The 23,410-nt window shown below is 37.2% G+C and overlaps 1 protein-coding gene across 7 annotated transcripts in view; it reads left to right on the plus strand.

Annotated features, from left to right (window-relative positions):
• Positions 1-23,410, plus strand: part of LOC115219859 (shootin-1-like) — a 145,121-nt gene that overhangs the window by 56,501 nt on the left and 65,210 nt on the right. For all 7 annotated transcript variants that reach the window (XR_005002247.1, XR_005002246.1, XR_005002249.1 and 4 more), the window contains exon 2: positions 13,565-13,617. Coding sequence is in view for 2 of the 7 variants with exons in the window: in XM_029790150.2 (XP_029646010.1) it covers positions 13,565-13,617 (53 nt within the window). In the remaining 5 variants the exon portion in view is untranslated. The remainder of the gene's footprint in view (positions 1-13,564; positions 13,618-23,410) is intronic.

The following is a 23,410-nucleotide window of genomic DNA, read 5'->3' on the forward strand; positions in this document are numbered from 1 at the left end:
ATATATACATATAGGTATGTGTATATATATGTAATCAAAATAAGCAACAGGATATCACGAGGTGATGCAGTACAACCGTTTCAAGTGGCTCCATTTAATTGAACAATGCAATCATTACATCAAAGGGCTATCTTTAGCTGCATAAATATATAAATAGAATTTTTTAATCAGTTGGACACATTAATATAATTTCACACAAATTCTCTAATAGAGCAAGAAGAGGGAGAAAGTCCATGTTGCTACTAATGTCACTCAGAATATACTACACCTCTAAGAACTGTATGAAGTTTGTTAGGGTCAAGATTGTAAAGGACTGTGGTTCCCTTTTAATCTATTAGTCTTTTTTTTATTAACTACCAAATCTAAGGCTAAGGACAGTGACTGTTTAGGATGGATAGACAGTGAGTTGACAGTTTATAGTTGGATATGGTCATAAATATTGTCAGGATTTAGAAAATACGCAACTGTCTATAAAAGAAGCTGAATAGGGAAAGACCCTAAATCAAGATGTTAATTACTAGTTAAAGGGGCAAGAAGCTAATAAAACCAATGATGTTAATACAGAGGAAATTATCATGGAGTACAATGGACGATTGTATATATACAATATTGTTATGTTGTATGAAGATAAAATTTAAGATTACTAAAAATGCTATTATAACCAGAATAGCTAAACTGTGTGTATATATCAATTTTCAAAATTAGAAAGGGAAGATTGCATAGAATTAGATTAATATTCATACCTGTATTTAATTATCTACTTATAAGGTGGTTTCTATAAAGATTGCACTGGGTATTTACTTATAGACAGATATTTTCTGAATCCTGACAATATTTATTACCATACCCAACTATAAACTGTCAACTCACTCTGTCTATCCATTCTAAACAGACACTTTCCTCTGGCCTTAGATTTGGTAGTTAATAAAAAAAGATTAATAAATTAAAAGTGAGCCACAATCATTTACAAGTTATGACCCTAACAAACTTCATACAGTTCTTAGAAGTGTAGTATATTCTGAGTGACATTAGTAGCAACAGGGACTTTCTCCATCTTTTTGCTCTATTACAGAATTTGAATAAAAAATTCTATTTATTTATTTTGCAGTTGAATATAGCCCTGAATAAATTGAATAAATTAATTAATTTAATGATTGTATTTTTCAATTAAATGGAGCCGCTTGAAACGGTCATACTGCATCACCTCTGGATATCCTGTTGCTTATTTTGATTTTATTCACCTTACTCGGATAATACCGCACTAACTTGGTGCTTAAGAACCTAATTCAGCTGAATCTCAATTATTTATATATGTGTATATATATATATATACATATATATATATATACATATATAATATATATATACATATATATATATATATATATATACATATATATATATATATATATACATATATATATATATATATACATATATATATATATATATATATATATATATATATATATATATATATACCGGGAAAAAATAGTACTTGAATATCAGAGGTAGAGTAATATGCTTTATTATTATTGGTGTTAGGAAGGGCATCCAGCTGAAATAAACCTTGCCAAAGCAGTTACAGAAGTCTGGTGCAGGCTTCTGCCTGCCTTGCAGAGCTCTTGTGAAACTGTCCCACCCATGCCAGCATGGAAGGCGGATGTTAAACAATGATGATGATGATGATATATATGTATGTATTTGTGTGCTTGTGTCTTTGTATGTTACCCACCCCACTACCATTGCTTGATGACCAATGTTGGTGTGCATACACAAACAAATTTGTGATTATAATTATTTAATGAAGAGAAATTGGAAAAATAATAGCATTAATAGTTCAGATTTATTAAATTACGGTTGAATAACCTTTGCAATATTGTAGGCGTAGGAGTGGCTCTGTGGTAAGTAGCTTGCTTACGAACCTTGGGCAAGTGTCTTCTACTATAGCATCAGGCCAACCAAAGCCTTGTGAGTGGATTTGGTAGACGGAAACGGAAAGAAGCCTACCCACTACACTCACGGAGTGGTTGGCGTTAGGAAGGGCATCCAGCCGTAGAAACACTGCCAGATCAGACTGGGCCTGATGCAGCCTTCTGGCTTCACAGACCCCAGTTGAACCATCCAACCCATGCTAGCATGGAAAGCGGACGCTAAATGATGATGATGATATGTATGTATGTATGTATGTATGTGTGTGTATATGTTTGTGTGTCTGTGTTTGTCCTCCCCGTCAACATCACTTGACAACCGATGCTGGTGCATTTACGTCCCCATGACTTAGCAGTTCAGCAACAGATACAGATAGAATAAGTACTAGGCTTACAAAGAATAAGTCCTGGGGTCGACTTGTTCGACTAAAGGCGGTGCTCCAGCATGGCCACAGTCAAACGACTGAAACAAGTAAAAGAGTAAAAGAATAAAAACCGAAATTTATGATGAATGTGGTGGAAAATGTAGGAATTAGTCAATGATTTAGTTTTAATGCTTTGGAATGTAGAATTTAAATTTGAAATAATACAAATATATTTAGGTTATCTGAAATAATAAAATAACAGAGTTTTAAGGAAATACCTAGATTGATGAAGATTAAAAATATTATGAAATGTTGTTGTTACTGTTGATGAGTACCAGATCAAAGCTAAATGACTAAGACCTATGATCAAAAATGTTCCAGCCAGGACCATCCGGTCATTCAGTCATCAAGGTAGATACATAGATATTGCAAAACTAGACAGATACCCATCATATATAAAACAGCACAGCTCCCATGACTTCAGGAAACATTTTTTCACGCTGAGAGTTGCTGAAGCATGGAACAAACTGCCGGCATCGGTTGTTAGTTGTCGGAGCACTGCATCCTTCAAAACTTCCATGCTTCCTGAGATTCGCCAACACTACACTTGATTTTCTCCCCTCCATACACACACAAGCATGTATCTGACTCATACATTGTTCGCTTTCCAGACATTTCTACATTACTGCATGTACTTTATATGCACTTTCTGACAAGTTGTGGTGCACCTGAGCACTGTATACAATAATTTCATTATTTTTTATTTTTATATATATATATATATAATTATTATTTCTAAATCTCTGAATGAGAGACGTTCTTGCCAACATAATGTGGCAGTTCTAGTTAGGACTGTACGACGCACTATCTGCATGTTTATATTTTTGAACAAGGGAGTTTTTGTCCTGAGTGGGGATGCTAAACTCCCTTGTTCAAAATATAAGGACGCAGAAAGTATATTGAATATCCAGCTAGAGACGATGTTTCCTGGGGCTAAATAACAATAATAATCGTTCTAATCAGGACTGCAACATAATGTTAGCAAATAATCTTTACTCTCTCTCTCTCTCTCTCTCTTTATATATTTATATATATAAAACTGTAGTTGTGTGAGTGTCTGTCTCCTTCAATTTAGATTCCTAACTCCTCCCACATTTTGCGGTGCAGTTTAACCAAAAGCGGGTATCTTATAGTCGTGATTCATATCGAGCCCGTCTGACTATTAGCGCGCGTCAACGATGAGTCTACGATTTTCAAAATAATTTAACATCATTTTTTATTCCATTTTAATGCATAATTTTTCGTGTGTCGATGGCGGCGGAGTTGGCGTCCATGGTCATACCTGCACCTGTTTGCTTCACCCCCTTCTTCCCTCCCTCGCGAAGCTGTGGGGAAGGGAGTTTAAGGAAATCAACGTCGTAAAGCGTTGTCAAGGAGACCAGCGTTCTTTTAGAACAACAACTTCATGGCTTGAAGACACCAAAACAGAAATGGCTAAGAAAGCGTCTACGATGAGTCTACGATTTAAAAAAAAATTTACCATCATTTTTTCGATTTTAATGCATTTTTTCGCTATTATATAAGGGAAGTAACTCTCTAAAAATGTCTACGATGAGTCAACGATTTAAAAAAAAAATTACCATCATTTTTTATTCCATTTTTAATGCATTTTTTTGCTATTTTTTATAACTCTCTAAAAATGCTTATATAGTTATTTCCCTTACAAACCCGAGCAACGCCGGGCGATACTGCTAGTATATATATATATATATTTCAAAATCATCAGAAAAGTCATTTCTATCCACTTTTTCAAATATATAATACTGTACCATGGACTTTCTATATTCTATTCTACTATATATATATATATATATATCAAATGAAATAAAATGAAAAACAGGACACAAAGGATGTTGCGGTAGATATGTTTTGAGCTTTATAGAAAAACTTATTCTTACATCAATGCATAATCGATGCATTGATATATATATATATATATATAGGGAGAGTTTACGAAAAAAACAAAAGACGAAGACAGGTGGTGTACAAAACAAACAGACGTATTAGTATAACGCTCAGGAATAGAAAAAGTCTTTTATGTTTCGAGCCTACGCTCTTCTACAAAAAGGGACACAGAAAAAACAAGAAGAGAAACAAGGAGATAAAAATGTGTGTAGTGGCTAACGATCTATCATGGCATCTGACCATATATATATATATATATATATATATATATATATATATATATATATATATATATACGATGTTAGTTGCTTGCGGTCCAAGAAAGTGTAATCTGCAATTTCTTGTTGAACAAATGATTTGTTTATAGTGATCAAATGTATGTGTTAAGCATTGGCTCGTTCCTTGCATCAAGTCAACTGCACATCATATGTCAAAGTAATTTCAGAGCGACATGAGATTGAAGAGTTTTGCTCAAGAACACAACACATCACCTGATCCAGGAATTGAAACCACGATCTCATTATTATGTGTGCAACACCCTAACAACCTGGCCATGTGCCCTCACATATATATATATATATGTGTGTGTGTGTGTGTGTGTATATATACACGTGGAGGCGCAATGGCCCAGTGGTTAGGGCAGTGGTCTCGCGGTCATAGGATCGCGGTTTCGATTCCCAGACCGGGCGTTGTGAGTGTTTATTGAGCGAAAACACCTAAAGCTCTACGAGGCTCCGGCAGGGGATGGTGGTGATCGCTGCTGTACTCTTTCACCACAACTTTCTCTCACTCTTACTTCCTGTTTCTGTTGTACCTGTATTTCAAAGGGCCGGCCTTGTCACTCTCTGTGTCATGCTGAATATCCCCGAGAACTACGTTAAGGGTGCACGTGTCTGTGGAGAGCTCAGCCACTTACACATTAATTTCACGAGCAGGCTGTTCCGTTGATCGGATCAACCGGAACCCTCGTCGTCGTAACCGACAGAGTGCTTCCATCCATATATACACAGATGTGTGTGTATATATGTGTGGGTGTGTGTGTGTGTAAGAAAAAGAGATGACACTGGAAAACAATGGTTTTGTTATTAACTTCATTAGCTTACAGCTGTTTCTACTATATGATACAGTGGACTTTTAGTCAAGTGCCTGAATAACATCCTGTAGCTTCATCAGACCCTTGAATATGAGTTCTAAACTAGGTTACCAGTCTCGCAATGCCTAAGCAATGTGTGTGTGTGTTCGCACAAGCATACACACTCATGCACAAATATAAAGTGAGGGTTGACTATTCACTTTTGTGATGTCCATGCAGAGATGTATATCTATGAATGTATTATCTAATGCGTCCATCCCAGCTGTTGTCATAGTTTAGGCCTCTGGGTCGGAACTAATAGTGTGCATCCTCATCATAGCCGTCACTCACAAGTGAATCACTCGGTTGCTAATACCACACTCCACTCTTGGTTCTCACACCTAAGACCCAGAGGAACTTCAAGGACTTGACAGCTGAAGGGACAAAGGTTTACATCAGTACTCAGCTGGGTACCAGCTGAGTAGACTGATTGAACATAACAAAAAATAAAGAGCCTGTTTGAGTACACCTATACAATCAAAGATGTTCCAGCCATGACCATCCTGTCTTCCTGCTGAACATTGTGCATCTAGGGCTATATCACCCAATGTAATTTTCTTGTTTTCTTCAAAATGAAAGATGGCATAGTGCGAGCTGAGGGATATTTGGTTGCTATTTTTAGAATGTTGATTAGTCATGTACAGGCTCTCTTGTTGGCACACTCAAATATTTTCCTTTTTAATTTTTTCTTGTTTGTTTATGAAAGGGTGTGATGAAGAATTTGGTGAGGAATTGAGGCATATAATTTCTAAAATCTGTAGAGACATCTTCAACTGAAGAAGTGATAAAATATTTTATTGACAAACAAAAAAATGGGAGAGCAGATATACAACAACAAAAATAAACAAATAATTAAACATACAAACAAACAAATAAATAAATATTCTAAAAGGAGCTAATGAGAACACATAACGAGAAATTAATGAATTAACGCAAATATTTTCATTCATTAAAATTCTGGAAATAATGTGTTTGTTTGACTTGAAAATAATTTTGGAAGTTACTTGATTTATGAAACGGAAAAAAAACAAAACATATTGGATGTGGCTTTTTGGAAAGAAGTTTGCTTCCCAACTACATGGTTCCAGGTTCCCACTGCATGGTACCTTGGACAAGTGTCTTCTGCTATAGCCCTGGGTCAACTAAAGCCTTGTGAATTTGGTAAATGGACGTTGAAAGAAATCTTATTTCTTTATTGCCCACAAGGGGCGAAACATAGAGGGGACGAACAAGGACAGACAAAGGGATTAAGTCGATTACATCGACCCCTGTGCATAACTGGTACTTAATTTATCGACCCCGAAATGATGAAAGGCAAAGTCGACCTCAGCGGAATTTGAACTCAGAACATAACGGCAGACAAAATACCTATTTCTTTACTACCCACAAGGGGCTAAGTACAGAGGGGACAAACATGGACACACATGGATTAAGTCGATTACATCGACCCCAGTGCGTAACTGGTACTTAATTTATCGACCCCAAAAGGATGAAAGGCAAAGTCGACCTCGGTGGATCTTGAACTCAGAACGTAACGGCAGACAAAATACCACTAGGTATTTCGCTCGGTGTGCTAACATTTCTGCCAGCTTGAAAGAAATCTGTTGTGTGTGTGTGTGCATCTTTGTGTTTGTTGTCCACTGCCACTTCACAACCTGTGTCAGTTTGTTTACATTCCTGTAACATAGTAGTTCAGCAAAAGAGACCGTAGAATAAGTACTGAGCTTAACAAATAATCAGTAGTGGGGTAGATCTTTTTCAACTGATCCCTTCAAGGCAGTGCCCCACCATGGCCACAGTCCAATAATTGAAACAAGTAAAAGATAAAGATAGAAGATAACAGATTTTGAATGGAATGGTAAGATTTAGTTCTGACAGAATTGGTAAAATAAATGGCTCTGAAGAAATATCTGAAGGTTTCATGAATCGGTGCAAACATTAATAATAATAATAATAATAATAATAATAATTGTGTACAGTGCTCAGGTGCACTACAACTCATCTAAAGTGTATATATAATCAGGTGTAGTTTCAGAGGATTTCGGAAAGCATGAGGGCCTTAAAGGATGCAGTGTCATGGCAGTCAACAACAGCCCTGCTGCTAGTGATGATTAAAGAGGAAAAAAGTTAAAAATGTTAAGAATTAATTAATTAATAATTGGAATTAATTAGTTAACAAAAACTGAAGGGGATGTAGTCATTTATGCGGTTTCAGGATTTGCTTGAAATAGCACTTAAATTTCCCTCAATTAACATCACACTTCCTTCAAGAAAGGGAGAATATTTAGATAATGTAGTCCTAGATACATTATGACCGATTAGTAGATTGGTGTATCCTGGTTGGCACATTTTTTATCATAATCTGCTGAATCAGGACTGACTCAGAGCCAAACAACAATAACGAGGAAGAATATTATATAAAATAGTCCTAGTTTCACTATGGCTGAATAAAAGATGGGTTACTTTCAGTTGGAGCATGCCTGATCAGGAGCTACTGGATCAAGACTAAATTAGGGTTTAACAACTACAACAAAACAACTATAACCACTGATATTAACTAATATATTATACATTAGGCGTAGGAGTGGCTGTGTGGTAAGTAGTTTGCTTACGAACCACATGGTTCCAGGTTCAGTCCCACTGCGTGGCACCTTGGGCAAGTGTCTTCTACTATAGCCTCGGGCCGACCAAAGCCTTGTGAGTGGATTTGGTAGACGGAAACTGAAAGAAGCCCGTCGTATATATGTATATATATATATGTATGTGTGTGTATATGTTTGTGTGTCTGTGTTTGTCCCCCCAACATCGCTGGTGTGTTTACGTCCCCGTAAGTTAGCGGTTCGGCAAAAGTGACCGATAGAATAAGTACTGGGCTTACAAAAGAATAAGTCCCAGGGTCGAGTTGCTCGATTAAAGGCGGTGCTCCAGCATGGCCGCAGTCAAATGACTGAAACAAGTAAAAGAGAGTAAAGAGTATTAGATCACATAAACCTACTGTGTCTGACTAAAAGATGGGCCGGTTTCAGTTGGAACATGTCTGATCATAGATCTACTCGATCTGGACTGACCTGGGGTTAAACAACTACAACAACATTAATTATAACCACTGATGTTAATTGCTAATATTATACATTAGATAATGTTGCATTTAAGGCTGATCTCAAGACATTGAGCCTTACGAAGGAGATGACAACAGACCGAGGTACCTGGTGCCTTACTGTACCCCAAAAAGGCACCAGCAGATGTGATGCTGGTGCTGGTTCCACATAAAAAGCACCCAGTACACTCTGTGAAGATTAGTGTTAGGAAGGGAATCCAGCTGCAGAAACCATGCCAGAATAGACAATATAGCCAAGTCTAGGACATTTACCCTCCCATGGACAATAACTCCACCAATTACCCCTGAGGACAACAAATGATGACTTAAAACGTCTTAATATATTGAAGAGGGGGTAATTAACCAAGTGGGGTAATTGTCCTAGGGGGTAGTTGTTGTCGGGGGAATTGTCCTTATACAATATGCCCTGGTGCAGCCCTGGCTTTACCAGCTCCTGCCAATCTGTCTGACCCATACTAGCATAGAGAACAAATGTTAAATGAAAAGCGATTATAAGGAATGAAAGGGGATGTTGACCCCTGCATCATTTGAACTTAGAACATAAAGTCAGAAGAAATGCAACTAAGCAGTTTTTCTTGGCATGGTAACAATTCTGATAGCTTACCACTGTACTATATCAACTAATATCCTTTTCTACTCTAGCCACAAGGCCTGACATTTTGGGGGAGGGGGCCAGTCGATTAGATCGACCCCAGTATGCAACTGGTACTTAATTTATCAACCCCAAAAGGATGAAAGACAAAGTCGACCTCGGTGGAATTTGAACTCAGAATATAAAGACAGACGAAATATTGCTAAGCATTTCACCCGGCATGCTAATGTTTCTGCCAGCTTGCTGCCTTGTGTATCCACTAATATTAACTACTGTACTAAGGCAGTGAGCTGGCAGAATTTTTAGCATGCTGGGCAAAATGCTAAGTAGTGTTTTGTCCCATTTTTACATTCTGAGTAAAGGTCGACTTTACCTATCATCCTTTCATGGTTGATTGAATAAGTAACAATTGAATAGGCACAGGAGTGGCTGTGTGGTAAGTAGCTTGCTTACCAACCACATGATTCCGGGTTCAGTCCTACTGCGTGGCACCTTGGGCAAGTGTCTTCTACTATAGCCTCGGACTGGCCAAAGCCTTGTGAGTGGATTTGGTAGATGGAAACTGAAAGAATCCCGTCGTATATATGTATATGTGTGTTTGTGTGTCTGTGTTGGTCCACCCAACATTGCTTGACAACCGATGCTGATGTGTTTACATCCCCATAACTTAGTGGTTCAGCAAAAGAGGCCAATAGAATAAGTACTAGGCTTAGAAAGAATAAGTCCCGGGGTCGATTTGCTCGACTAAAGGCAGTGCTCCAGCATGGCCGCAGTCATATGATTGAAACAAGTAAAAGAGTAAAATAACAATTGAATGTTAAGATTGATGTAATCAATTTATCTCCTCCCTGAAATTGCTCACCCTGAGCCAAAATTTGAAGCCAATATCAACTGCTATATTATACATTAGATAATGTATACTTAGATAAACAAAAAGATGAGTTGATTACATCTTTGATCATAGGTCTGTCTGGATCAGGACTGACCTAGGGTTAAAACAACTGCCATTAAAATACATAACAAGTTTTTATTACTTTAAAATTATGAAGAAAAATGTGTTTGCAGCCGTAAAATGAGAAATAACTTTAGAAAGTTCTAGAGTAAATGAGATTCCAAAAAAATACCTGATTAGTTTAGACGGAATGGTAAGATTTGGAGATTTAACAAGAATTAGAGACATCCAGGGTGAACTGAAATATTCTCGTGAGGTAGATTTAATCAAATGTATATTAAATGTTAAAATAATGCAATATATGTGTGAGTGAGTACAGACAGAAGAGAGTGTGTATAATTAATGCAAAAAAAAAAAAAAGTGACATGTACAGAAGTTGATTAACAATACATTTTCAATACTTAACTCTTACATATACATAAATGTGTGTATGTGTGATTGTGTGTGTGTCAGTATTTGTATATATATATATGTTTGTACACTCACAGAGTGGTTGGCGTTAGGAAGGGCATCCAGCTGTAGAAACATTGCCAGATAAGACCGGAGCCTGGTGCAGCCTTCTGGCTTCCCAGATCCCCGGTCGAACCGTCCAACCCATGCTAACATGGAGAATGGACGTTAAATGATGATGATGATGATGATGATATATATATATATTCATTTTTATACTTTTTGAGATCTAGTTATATGTTTTATAAAAATATATTTTATTTGTTATTTATATTTTGGTTTATGTCTATCACTGTTTGAGTTGCATAATAGTGGTTTTATCTCTAATTTATATATATATATATATATATATATATATATTAGGGAATATGATTCCAAACTTACAGGGAAAAATTCAATTTAGTAATACTAAATCAAATTTCACAATATATAATACATGTATATAAATTAGAGAAGAACCACCATGTAGGTATTCAAAATCGTACCATCATCATCATCATCATCGTTAACGTCCGCTTTCCATGCTAGCATGGATTGAACGATTTTGACTGAGGGCTGGCGAACCAGATGGCCACACCAGGCTCCAATCTTGATCTGGAAGTGTTTCTACTGCTGGATGCCCTTCCTAATGCCAACCACTCTGAGAGTGTAGTGGGTGCTTTTTACATGCCACCGACTCGGGGCCAGTCAGGTGGTACTGGCAGTGACCTTGCTCAAATCTTTTTACACATGCCACCGGCACAGGTGCCAGTAAGGCGACATTGGTAACAATCACGCTCGAATGGTGCCCTTTTACGTGCCACCGGCACAGAAGCCAGTTGGCTGCTCTGGCAACGATCATGTTCGGATGGTGCTCTTGGCACCCTACTGCCAGTTGGCTGCTCTGGCAATGATCACACTCTAATGTTTGAAGGTCGTGCTTCACCACTTATAGAAAAAAATTAAAGATACGATAAAACTTTACCTAGAACTAAATAAAGTACAAATAATAAATAATAGTATAATTTATTTATTATTTGTACTTTATTTAGTTCTAGGTAAATGTTTTATCGTATATTTAATTTTTTTCTATATGGTATGATTTAAGTATATCATTGTTGAATTGCTACATGGTGGTTCTTCTCTAATTTATAAACATGTATTATATATTATATATATATATATATATATATATATACATATATATACTTATATATATGTGCTAAAATTTGAAATCAGTGTGTGTGTGTTTATACATGTGTATGTATACATATGTATTTATTTACATATAAACATATGTATATATATTTACATAATATAGTACACATAAGTATTCACAGTATCTTAAGTAATATGGACAGGGGAAAATGAAACTAAAAAGAAATCTAATGAAACGTTTTCATGTTCAACGTATTTAAAAGCATTTTGGAGAATCCATAACATTTAGGGCTGTCAGCAGTAAATTGTTTTGCATAGCATTAGAGGTATCAGGAATGAATTGCAAGTGTGTATGGTAGTGCTGCTCTTGAATATCTGTCTGAATTGAATGAGAAATTTATTGAAGCTCGTGTTTTCTGTTGGTGAACAGATTTTGATAAAACAGAATTGTTTTGGAAATAAATCCCAAATATTGGTTATTTGGTAAAGGAAGAGAAAACTGCAGTCTGAATGTTGAAGAAGCCATAGCAGAAATCAATAGACTTCATTTACGTCTGGGAATGTCTAGAACAGGCACGAGAAATCTTTTTTTGGGAAGCGAGCCACATGAAACACAGCTCATCAACAGGTGGGCTACATGAGACATGACTCATCAACATGTAGGCCACATTATAAAAAAACTTAAAGGTAATATTTCTTGTAAGGTGTGCCATTCAGAAGATCCCATGGACAGCAATTTGCCCATGACTGGTCTAGAATAAAGAATGGTAATGTCACAGAATGGCTTGAGGTGTATGATGCTGACCTCAGTGACGAAGACATTTAGAGCAGCAACAAATGTCGGATGAAGATGATAGGTAAGACGGAGCGGTTGAAGATGGTACAAGATGAAACAGAAGAGGATTGCACAAGATGCGAACCTCAATGTTGCAGACATTTTAAATTTGGAGCAGAGAGGGGCATACAATGTGGATAATAATGGCTAAGATGGAACAGTTGAAGAGGTGATGCAGATGAAATAAAGTTCAGTATAAGAACTCAATGCAGTTTTTAAGAAGTTTAAAGATGGAACGCACAAGGTTATGGATGCAAATATCTGAATGTAAAAAGAGAGCAATACAAGTGAGACAACAAGTTTAAAATGTTCTCGGCTGCAATTGCGGTTAAGTATAAAGAATATGAAATATACACAAAGACAAGCATCTCTTTTGCAATAAAAACAATTTTTCTCAGTAACCTTTGTTGATTCAAGCCAAGAAAAACTCATAAAACATAAAGCTTTATTGATTTTCATAGTTTTTCTTTTGTGGTAAAAGTGTTTTGGTATTTTAGAAAAATAAGAATTTGGTGTCTATTTTTTTTTTGCTATTTTAACATCATCTTTTATCTTTTGCTTGTTTCAGTCATTAGACTGCAGTCATGCTGCAGTACTGTCTAGAAGAATTTTTGGTTGTATGAATTGACCCCAGTACTAAAGTTTTTTAAACCTTGTACTTATTCTGTTGGTGTTTTTCTGCCAAACCTCTAAGTTATAGGGATGTAAACACACCAACACCAGTTGTCAAGTGGTGACAGGGGACAACACAGGCACAAAGACACACAATATTATGATGACATCTGTGTATCACTCCAGACTTGTTGTGCTGTATTTTCTGGCATACAAACCAATGTAGCATGTAGTATAAACAGTCAAAGATCAACAAACACTATCTTTCCAAATCCTACTGCATTTCACATGGAATTTTTGGTCCACCAAAGTTGTCTTGGTATATAAATCACCCTACCATTTACTGGCTGTAAATTTTGGTCTGAAAAATGTTACTTGTGTACTGAAAAATATGGTACCAATGATCTGAAAAAGACCTGCAGTCTATCACTGGACACTAATACATCTCTCTCTCTCTCTTTTTCTCTCTCTTCAGTTGCTGATACATACGAGGATGTATTTGTCAAGTACCGAGCATGTCAAGAGGATGTAAGTAAACCCTACAGTTTCTCTCTACTTATCTATTGTAATCTCATAAATTGTCACAAGAAATGGCTAAGTTGGTAGAGGGCTGGATACTGAGAGGTTGAGTGATGAGGTCAATGGTTCACATCCACTCAACAGCTCTGTTCTCTGTCTCTGGTTCAAATCTAACCTACATTCTCAAATGGCCCCTATACTCCTTGCTATAAATAGGTACCAAAGCTCAGACACTGTCCTTAACTGTATCTCTAACTAAAAGCATGTGACACAATATAATGCAAAAGAATGATTGGGAGGAGGAAGTGGAGGTGGTGGTAGGGAAATAGCCAAGGGACGTCTTCAGCTTGAACAACATATAGTTAAGTTGGAAGCTAATATATTGCATGTAATGAAATAAAAAAAAGAAATTGAACTCTCTCAAATGTTTCCAAATGTGGAAGTGTGGTTAAGAAGCTAACCTCCCAACTATGTGGTCTTGTGTTCAATCCCACGGCATAGCACCTTGGACAAGTGTCTTCTGCAGGCCAACCGAAGTTTTGTGAATGAATTTGGTAGACGGAAACTGAAAGAAGCTCATCATGTGTATGTGTGTGTGTGAAAGACAGAGAGAGACAAGTAATGCTAGTGTGTTTGCATCCCCGTAACTTAGCGGTTTGGCAAAAGAGACCGATGGAATAAGTAGTAGGCTTACAAAAAATAAATCCTGGGGTTGATTTGCTCAACTAAAGGCAGTGCTCCAGCATGGCCAGTCAAATGACTGAAACAAGTAAAAGAGAGTAAAAGAGAATAATATCCTTGTATATTTAATATATATATATATGGGCACGTGGCTTAGAAGTTAGGGTGTTGCGCTGACAATATAGTGATCGTGATTTCAATTCCTAGACCGAGTAGTGCATTGTGTTCTTAAGAAAAGCACTTCGGCTTGCGTTGTTCTGCGATCACTTCTATATTTGACACATGGTACACGGTGCACCTGTTCAAACAATGTCAATTTGATGGAGAGAGTAAGCTAATCTACAGCACAAAACAGTTGATCACAATAAGCAAATCATTTGTGCAGGTCGTTTGGCAAAGCTGAATGCTCATACGTCATCTTCGATGGGAGACTCTATCACACACATACACACAATGGGCTTCTTTCAGTTTCTGTCGATCACTCACAAGGTATTGATTGGCCCAGGACTATAATGGAAGACACTTGCCCAAAGTGCCACACAATGGAACTGAACCCAGAACCATTTGATTGGAAAACAAACTTCTTACCACTCAGCCACATCAGCAGCTATATGTGTATGTATGTATGTATGTATATAAGTGTACATATGTGTGTATATATGTGCATATGTATGTATGTGCATCTACTTGTACATATGGGTGTATGTATCTATATATATGTAGATGAGTATATGTGCATATGTATGTATGCGTGTTTGCATGTGTATATGTGTGTATGTATGTATCCATGCAAATATGCATGTGTGCATGCATCTATGTATGCATGTTCATATGTCTGAATGCATATGTGTGTGTATATATATGTATGTGTGTGTGTGTATACACACATAAATTTCTAATCTCTGAACTCTAACAAATATGGATTTATTAAAAAAAACAAGCAAACAATAAAGACAGCAAAATACACAACAAACAAACAAACAAACAGCTAAGACAAATCCCTTTATTTTTGGTTAGTTTATAAATTCCATCAGTTAATGATTAAACAAATAATAAGGGGTTTATCCAGAGGAGATGGATTTAGATCCCTGGATTATCTTCTAAACAGATTTGGGATTAAATCTATCATACACACACATACACACACACAAACACATCCCTCCATAAATTATTTGAACCTTGCTGTGATTGGTACAATTTGAACTACCCCCCCCCACACCATCACCACCATGACTACTAACCCTAAACCCCGCTATGATTGGTGCTATATGATTCACCCCCCACCACCACCACTTCCATGTGTGCACACTAAAACCCCTGCTGTGTTCAGTGCAATATGTTCGAAGTTGCCCTCCACAGAACCTTTGCTATGGTTGTTGTTGGCGCGATCTAAACTCGCTTCAGGTTTTCACCAAACAGGATTTTGGGGTCGGTGGATTCTTCGAAACCATGGCCAGTGGCTACTTCAGTTTTGATGATTTATTCATTTCAACCAAAAATGTTGTAAGTTCAATTGTTTTCATCCCTCCATTGTTGGTGTTGTTGTGGATGTTGTTGTTGTCATTGAGGTGGTAGACTGACAGAATTGTTTAAATGTCAGAAGCAATATTTTGTTATGGCTCTAAGACAGAATCATTAGCAAGCCAGGCAAAATGCTTCAGGGTGTATCATCCATCTTTACATTCTGAGTTCAAATCCTACCAAGGATTTGACTATACATTTCATCCTTTCATGGTTGATAAAATAAGGACCAGCTGAACATGGGTCAGCATAATTGGCTTACTCGCACATCTGTAATTGCTGGCCTTGTGCCAAAATTTGAAATCAGTATTTTGTTATGGCCTGTTATGTTTTAGGTTCAAACATGCATGTATATATATATATTTTTTCTCTCCTTGTTTCTCACCTTGTTTTTTTTCTGTGTCCCTTTCTGTAGAAGAGCGTAGGCTCGAAACGTAAAAGACTTTTTCAATTCCTGAGCGTTATACTAACACATCTGTTTGTTTTATACACCACCTGTCTTCGTCTTTTGTTTTTTTCATGAACCCTCTCTCTCTCTCTCTCTATATATATATATATATATATATATATATATATATATATATATATATTTACATGTGTATATGCATGTATATATATTTACATGTACATACATGTGTGTATATGTATTTAGGAATACTGTAATCCCTCGACTCTCATGGTTGTTACATTCCAAACCCCTGCCCCCACCGTGATAGGTGAAAATCCGCAAAGTTGGAACAGTACTGTACTGTATATTTATTATTATTTTGATAATTTGTATATATTTATTTTATTACGAATGCAAAACAACACCACAGAGTAATCGATGTAAGCTTAAATAATAAACCACCGTGATAGGTGAACCGTGATATGCTGAGGGATTACTATATATATATATATATATACATACAGACATGTCCACATATATGAATGTATACACACATATATAGGTACATACACATATGGACATATGCATATTTGTATACATATATATATATTTATTTGCGTGTGTATCTACATGCTTATGAATGTGTATATATCCGTGTGTGTATATATAAATATTTCATGTACACATACGTGAATGTAAATATTTATATATATATATATATATTTACATGCACATGTATATGTGTGTATGTGTGTCCATATATATATTTACATATATGTGTATGTATTAATGTGTGTAAATATATATATTTAGTCGCATGCGTGTGTGTGTGTGTGTGTGTGTGTTACGTGTTTATTTCCATTTATATGTTATTCTGATGTTGCCTATATTCTGAAAGTGTCGCATTTCTAACAGATCTTGCCATAAACATGCAACTTTGTGAATTTGTGATGCCAAAATTTATTTCCCTGTTGGCTTTCATGTTACATGGAAGTGTATGAAAAATGCATATCCAATCATGAAATCCCGTGATACAGCAAGATTTTCATGGATACTGACTGCTTCTGTAATATGATGGAAGCCTGTACGTGTGTGTGTGTGTGTGTGTGGTGTGTGTGTGTGTGTGTGCATGCGTGCATGCGTGCATGGATTGAGCAATATGGAGGAAAGTTATGTGAGGAAGTGTTCCTTACTTCACTCTGGTTAGTTTTATAAGCCAGTGATTGGTTGTCTCTTGGAAACCTTTGACCAATAGCCATGTTGTTTACCAATTGTGACATAAAGTAAACAGGGAAATAAGTCCTTGTTTAATGACATTGGTTATATACTTTCACCATTGTATTTGGCCTTGTACCTATATATGGTGGCATATGGCATCATGGTTAAGAGCGTGGGCTACTAACCCCAAGATTCTGAGTTCAATTCCAAGCAGTGACCTGAACAATAATAATAATAATAACAACATCAAAAAATACCTTAGGAATGACTACCCAGGTTCGAAATTTCCACAAGATACCTGAAGAAGGCTGGAGGGTATATCAGCCAAAACGTTGTGCTAACAACAAACAAGATGAGGACAACTATCCATCGAATGTTAATAATCTAAATAATTCAAATAATGTACATAATTCCTCATCTCTTAAATATAGAACAGTATGAAATTAGTTACCCAATAATAAGAATTCAAATAAAGTAACCCTGAAAAGGGCTTTAATGCATTCCCAGAGTATATAGAACATAAGAGGAAATACTAATAAGGTATGTCTACTAAAATCGTGAAGCATGTTGCATAATAACAGGCTAATCAGATATGAGATGATAACAATTTAAAGTGAATGTCTCTGAAAAGGGCTTTTGTGTGTTCCCAGAGAATATTACCCTCAGGGGCACTAGTGTTGGTATATTTGTGAATAAGTCACTAACCAAAATAAGTGGATCTATTATTTAGAAAAATACTATAATGAATGGGTTATATCCCTTGGCTATATATAAGGATCCCTTCCAGGGTCTCTATTATCGATTTTTTTTTTTCTTCCACAATTTGAGTATGCTATGAGGTTTCCAGACATGAGTTCTACTCGTATCAAGTTTCATCAAACTCAATAAAACGATGTAGGAGGAGTTAGCTAACAACTCCACAAACACACCCACTGATATATATATATATATCATCATCATCATCATCATCATTTAACGTCCGCTTTCCATGCTAGCATGGGTTGGACGGTTCAACTGGGGTCTGGGGAGCCCGAAGGCTGCACCAGGCCAGTCAGATCTGGCAGTGTTTCTACAGCTGGATGCCCTTCTTAACGCCAACCACTCCGAGAGTGTAGTGGGTGATTTTATGTGCCACCGACACAGGTGCCAGACGAGGCTGGCAAACGGCCACGCTCGGATGGTGTTTTTATGTGCCACCGACACAGGTGCCAGACGAGGCTGACGAACGGCCACGATCGGATGGTGTTTCTTACGTGCCCACAGCACGGAGGCCAGTCGATGCGGTACTGGCTACGGCCACGTTCGGATGGTTTTCTTGTGTGCCACCGGCACTGGTACCACAAAGATACAAATTCCATTGATGTTCATCTATTTTGATTTGATTTGATTTGATTTGATCACTTGTCTCAACAGGTCTTAATGGAATTTGTATCTTTGTGGTACCAGGGCCGGTGGCACACAAGATAACCATCCGAACATGGCCGTAGCCAGTACCGCATCGACTGGCCTCTGTGCTGTGGGCTCATAACAAACACCATCCGATCGTGGCCGTTCGCCAGCCTCGGCACATAAAAACACCATCCGAAGACCCGGCAAGACTAGTCAGGCCATAACCCGTGGCCTCTACTTGGGACGTAGTCAGTCCACCTGTGCATACCTTCCTTCTTGTGACACTTGTGAAGACCTGTTGAGACAAGTGATCAAATCAAATCAAAATAGATGAACATCAATGGAATTTGTATATATATATATATATATATATATATATATATATATATATATCAATGGGTAATGGTATTATATTTCTTACTCCAATAAATATATGGCTTCGTGGCATTTGAATTATATTCCCCTGGTATGTATATACATGTGATCCTGTGTTTATTGCAATTATGTGTCACCTCCATTCAGGATATCTGGTCCTGTGCTTATGACAATCACTATTTGCTATATTTGCAGATCTTTAATTAAAGTCGAGAAAAATAAATGTCAATATTACACATTATATTGAATAAATGATCATATTACACATTATATTGAATCTTTAATAACAATGTCTGGTCACATTGTCGACTTCTCATTGTTTTTGTCCAATCATGTCCTCTGGCATGACCACACCGTTACAAATATTGTTATTCTGTCTTTATCTCTAACTTTCTCAGGAATATTTAACCACTATCTCTCTGTGGTTTACATTTTATATCACCTCTAATTTACCAGTCAATACATTCAGTCACATAACTTTGGTGGTATAGATTATCGTTAAACATTATTATTATCATCGTTTTTATTGTTCTATATTTTAGAGATGAGGAATTCTGTACATTATTTACATTGGACAGATATGTGTCCTCATCTTGTTTGTTGTTACTACAACACTTCAGCCGATTTACTCTCCAGCCTCCATCAGGTGTCCTGGTGGAATTTTGAACCCAACCCTAAGTTCTCATTCCTAAGGTAATTTTTGCCAATGTTACTATTATTATTATTATTATTATTTATTCGAGGCCCTGCCTGGAATTGAACTCGGAATCTTGAGGTTTGTAGCCTGCACTCTTAACCATTACACTATATGCCTGTGGGCATTTTTATTATTGAGGTGGTCAGCTGGAGCAATTGGTAGTTTGTTGGACAATAGGCTTAGCAACATTTATTCTCTCTTTATGCTCTGAGTTCAAATTCCACTGAGTTCAGCTTAACCATTCATCCTTTGGGGGCCAATAATATAAGTACCCTTTGAGCACTGGGGTTGATGCACTTGACTAATTGCCCCTAAATTTGCTGGCTATGTACCAAAATCTGAAATCATTATTATTATTATCATCATCATCATGTTGATCAATATTATCATCATTATTCTTTTACTTCAGTTATTTGGATATGTCCATGCTGGAGCATCACCTTGAAGGGTTTTAGTTAAACAAATTGACTCCAGGATATATTTCTTAAGCCTAGTACTTATTTCATTGGTCTCTTTTGCTGCACCCCTATGTTACAGGAATATAAACACACCAACAGCGGTTATCAAGCAGTGATGGAGGACAAACAGAGACCCAAAGAACCACACATAGATATGAATGTGTGTGTACATGTATCTGTATGTATGTATATATATATATATATATATATATGTATACACACACACACACAAACACACCACACACACACACACACACAAACACACACACACACACACACACACAATGAGCCTCTTCAGGTCTTCTATGAAATCCACTCACAAGGTTTTGGTTGGCTCAAGGCTATAAGAGAAGACAGTTGCCCAAGGTACTAAAGTGGTGGTGAGCTAGCAGAATCCTTTCAGGGTTGATAAATTAAGTACCAGTCAAGTATTGGGTCGATGTGATCAATTGTTTCCCACACCATAAAAATCCACACCTTGAGCCTATAGTAGAAAGGATTATTATTATTATTATTATTATTATTATTATTATTATTATTGAGGCAGCTGGCAGGGTCTTAGCACATTGAGCTAAATCCTTAGCAACTTTTTGTCTGTCTTTCTGCTCTAAGTTCAAATTCTACCAGGGTTGACTTTGCCTTTCATCCTTTCAGGGTTAATAAATTAAGTACCAGTTGAGTACTGGGGTCAATGTAATCGACTAGTCCTCTCCCCCAAATTCCAGGCCTTATGCCTATTGTAGAAAAGATTATTATCATCATTATTATTATCATCATTATTATTATTATTATCATCATCTAGCCAGAAAAGATTAATATAATCCCCCCAACAGTGAGATTAAAGACTCTTGCTATAAATATATTAGTCGTATTACCCATCATCCCTCACCAGTCACTACCTACCCCACCATGACCCCCATAGCACACTAACTACTCTTCACCCCTTCACCTATGTGGTGTTAGTGGCGGTGCGGGAGCTGTACCGAAAAGTTTTAAAATACTGTATCCTTCCCCACACACCATTGAATCAACTAAGAAAACATACTATATACACAAACATTATTTACACACGTTACATACACCTTGCAAACATATGCTGCACACACACACACACACACATTTTCTTTGTAGAATGTATGTGAAATTTTTATTTCAGTTTCAGTTTCATTTCTTTGCCATTTGAAAATCAAAGAGACTTCATTATGCCACAGACCTAATTATTAATTATTCATCATTAATTACATGCTCCAAATGAATAATACTTTGTTTAGATGACTTAAGATGTTCTTTGGGCATGTGAAGTGTAACTAGGTACTCCCTCCTCATACGTACACACACACACACACACACACACACACACACATACATTATAGACATACTATGTGTGTTACTGTTATTCTCCGAGTCCTGTTTACTGTTTATACTTTGTACTATCGTTACTGTCCTGTTTTTGTTACCATTTTTACCCCTCCGCAAAAAAATCTCAAATTTTATTTAATTTGATTTTCGCGGGAAAGAAAGTTTTATTGAAGTCATGTATCACCTTGACCTTTGAAACGTGGAGTAGATGAAACTAAAGCGACTGAAGAAGGGGAATTTTCCTTGTTTTGTATGTCCTGTACTCTATTTTTTCGTTGTTTAAAAGAAATGTCCATTTCCTTGGTTTTGTGTTTATGTTTTCGTTTCTCATTGTGTTCGACGTTTTTTTGGTGTCCTGTACCCATATATGCATGTATATATACATGTAGAGGTAGGTACGTACATATATGTATGTATATATGCATATGTTTTATTTATTAATTTATTATATGATGGAATGCACGCATCCACTTCTAAGTAAGATTGTTCTTAATCGAAATTGAACCAATCCTATGACTGGCACCCGGCAGATGCCAGGACCCCTGGATTGGAGATACGTAAAAAACACTATCCGAATCGTGGCCGATGCCAGCGCCGCCTCGACTGGCTTCCGTGACGGTGGCACGTAAAAAGCACCATCCGAATCGTGGCCGAAGCCAGTGCCACCTCGACTGGCTTCCGTGCAGGTGGCACGTAAAATGCACCAATCCGACCGTGGCCGATGCCAGCCTCACCTGGCACCAGTGCAGGTGGCACGTAAAAAGCACCCACTACACTCACGGAGTGGTTGGCATTAGGAAGGACATCCAGCTGTAGAAACATTGCCAGATAAGACCGGAGCCTGGTGCAGCCTTCTGGCTTCCCAGATCCCCGGTCGAACCATCCAACCCATGCTAGCATGGAGAACGGACGTTAAACGATGATGATGATGATGATGATATATATATATATGCACACACACACACTGTATGCACACATAGAGTATACATATATGTATGTCTTTTATCTTTTGCTTGCTTCATTCATTAGACTGTGGCCATGCTGGGATGTTAGAGACGTGAGAGTGAAGGGTGAGAGGAGGTGAGGGTAAGTGAATGATGCGGTGAAATGGTGGCAACTGTATACCAATCACCTGGATAGGACACCAGCCAATCAACAGTAATACTCATCACCAGCTACCTAGTTTACACCATGCTGTGATGGTGGTAGTAGTATTAGTTGTATTAGTAGTGGTGGTGGTAGTGGTGGTGGTGGTGGTAGTAGTAGTGGTGGTCATTGTTATGGTGGTGTTTGTGATTGTTATGGTATTGGTTGTGGTGGCAGTGGTAGTGGTTTTAGTAGTAGTGGTGGTGGTTGCATTGGTAATGGTGGCGGTTGTTCTGGTTGTAGTGGCTGAGTGTTGTGGTTATTGTTGCAACGGATATGTGATGGTGTTAGCTGTGGTTGGAGTGGTTGTTGTAACGGTGACTGCGATTGTGATGGTTAATGTAGCGGTTGTCATGGTAGGAGTGGTATTTCTGGTTGCAATGATGGTTGTAGTTGTGATGATGGATTTCCTAACTGCAGCAGCAACAGCAGCAGTGGTGCTGGTGCCTGTAGTAGTAGTAGTAGTAGTGGTAGTAGTAGTAGTAGTAGTAGTAGTAGTAGTAGTAGTAGAAGCAGCAGCAGCAGCAGTAGTTGTTGTTGTTGTAGTAAGCTCATGCCAAAAAGTGTTTT

This window comes from Octopus sinensis, linkage group LG15 (genome assembly GCF_006345805.1).
Source record: "Octopus sinensis linkage group LG15, ASM634580v1, whole genome shotgun sequence".
Lineage (NCBI taxonomy): Eukaryota > Metazoa > Mollusca > Cephalopoda > Octopoda > Octopodidae > Octopus > Octopus sinensis.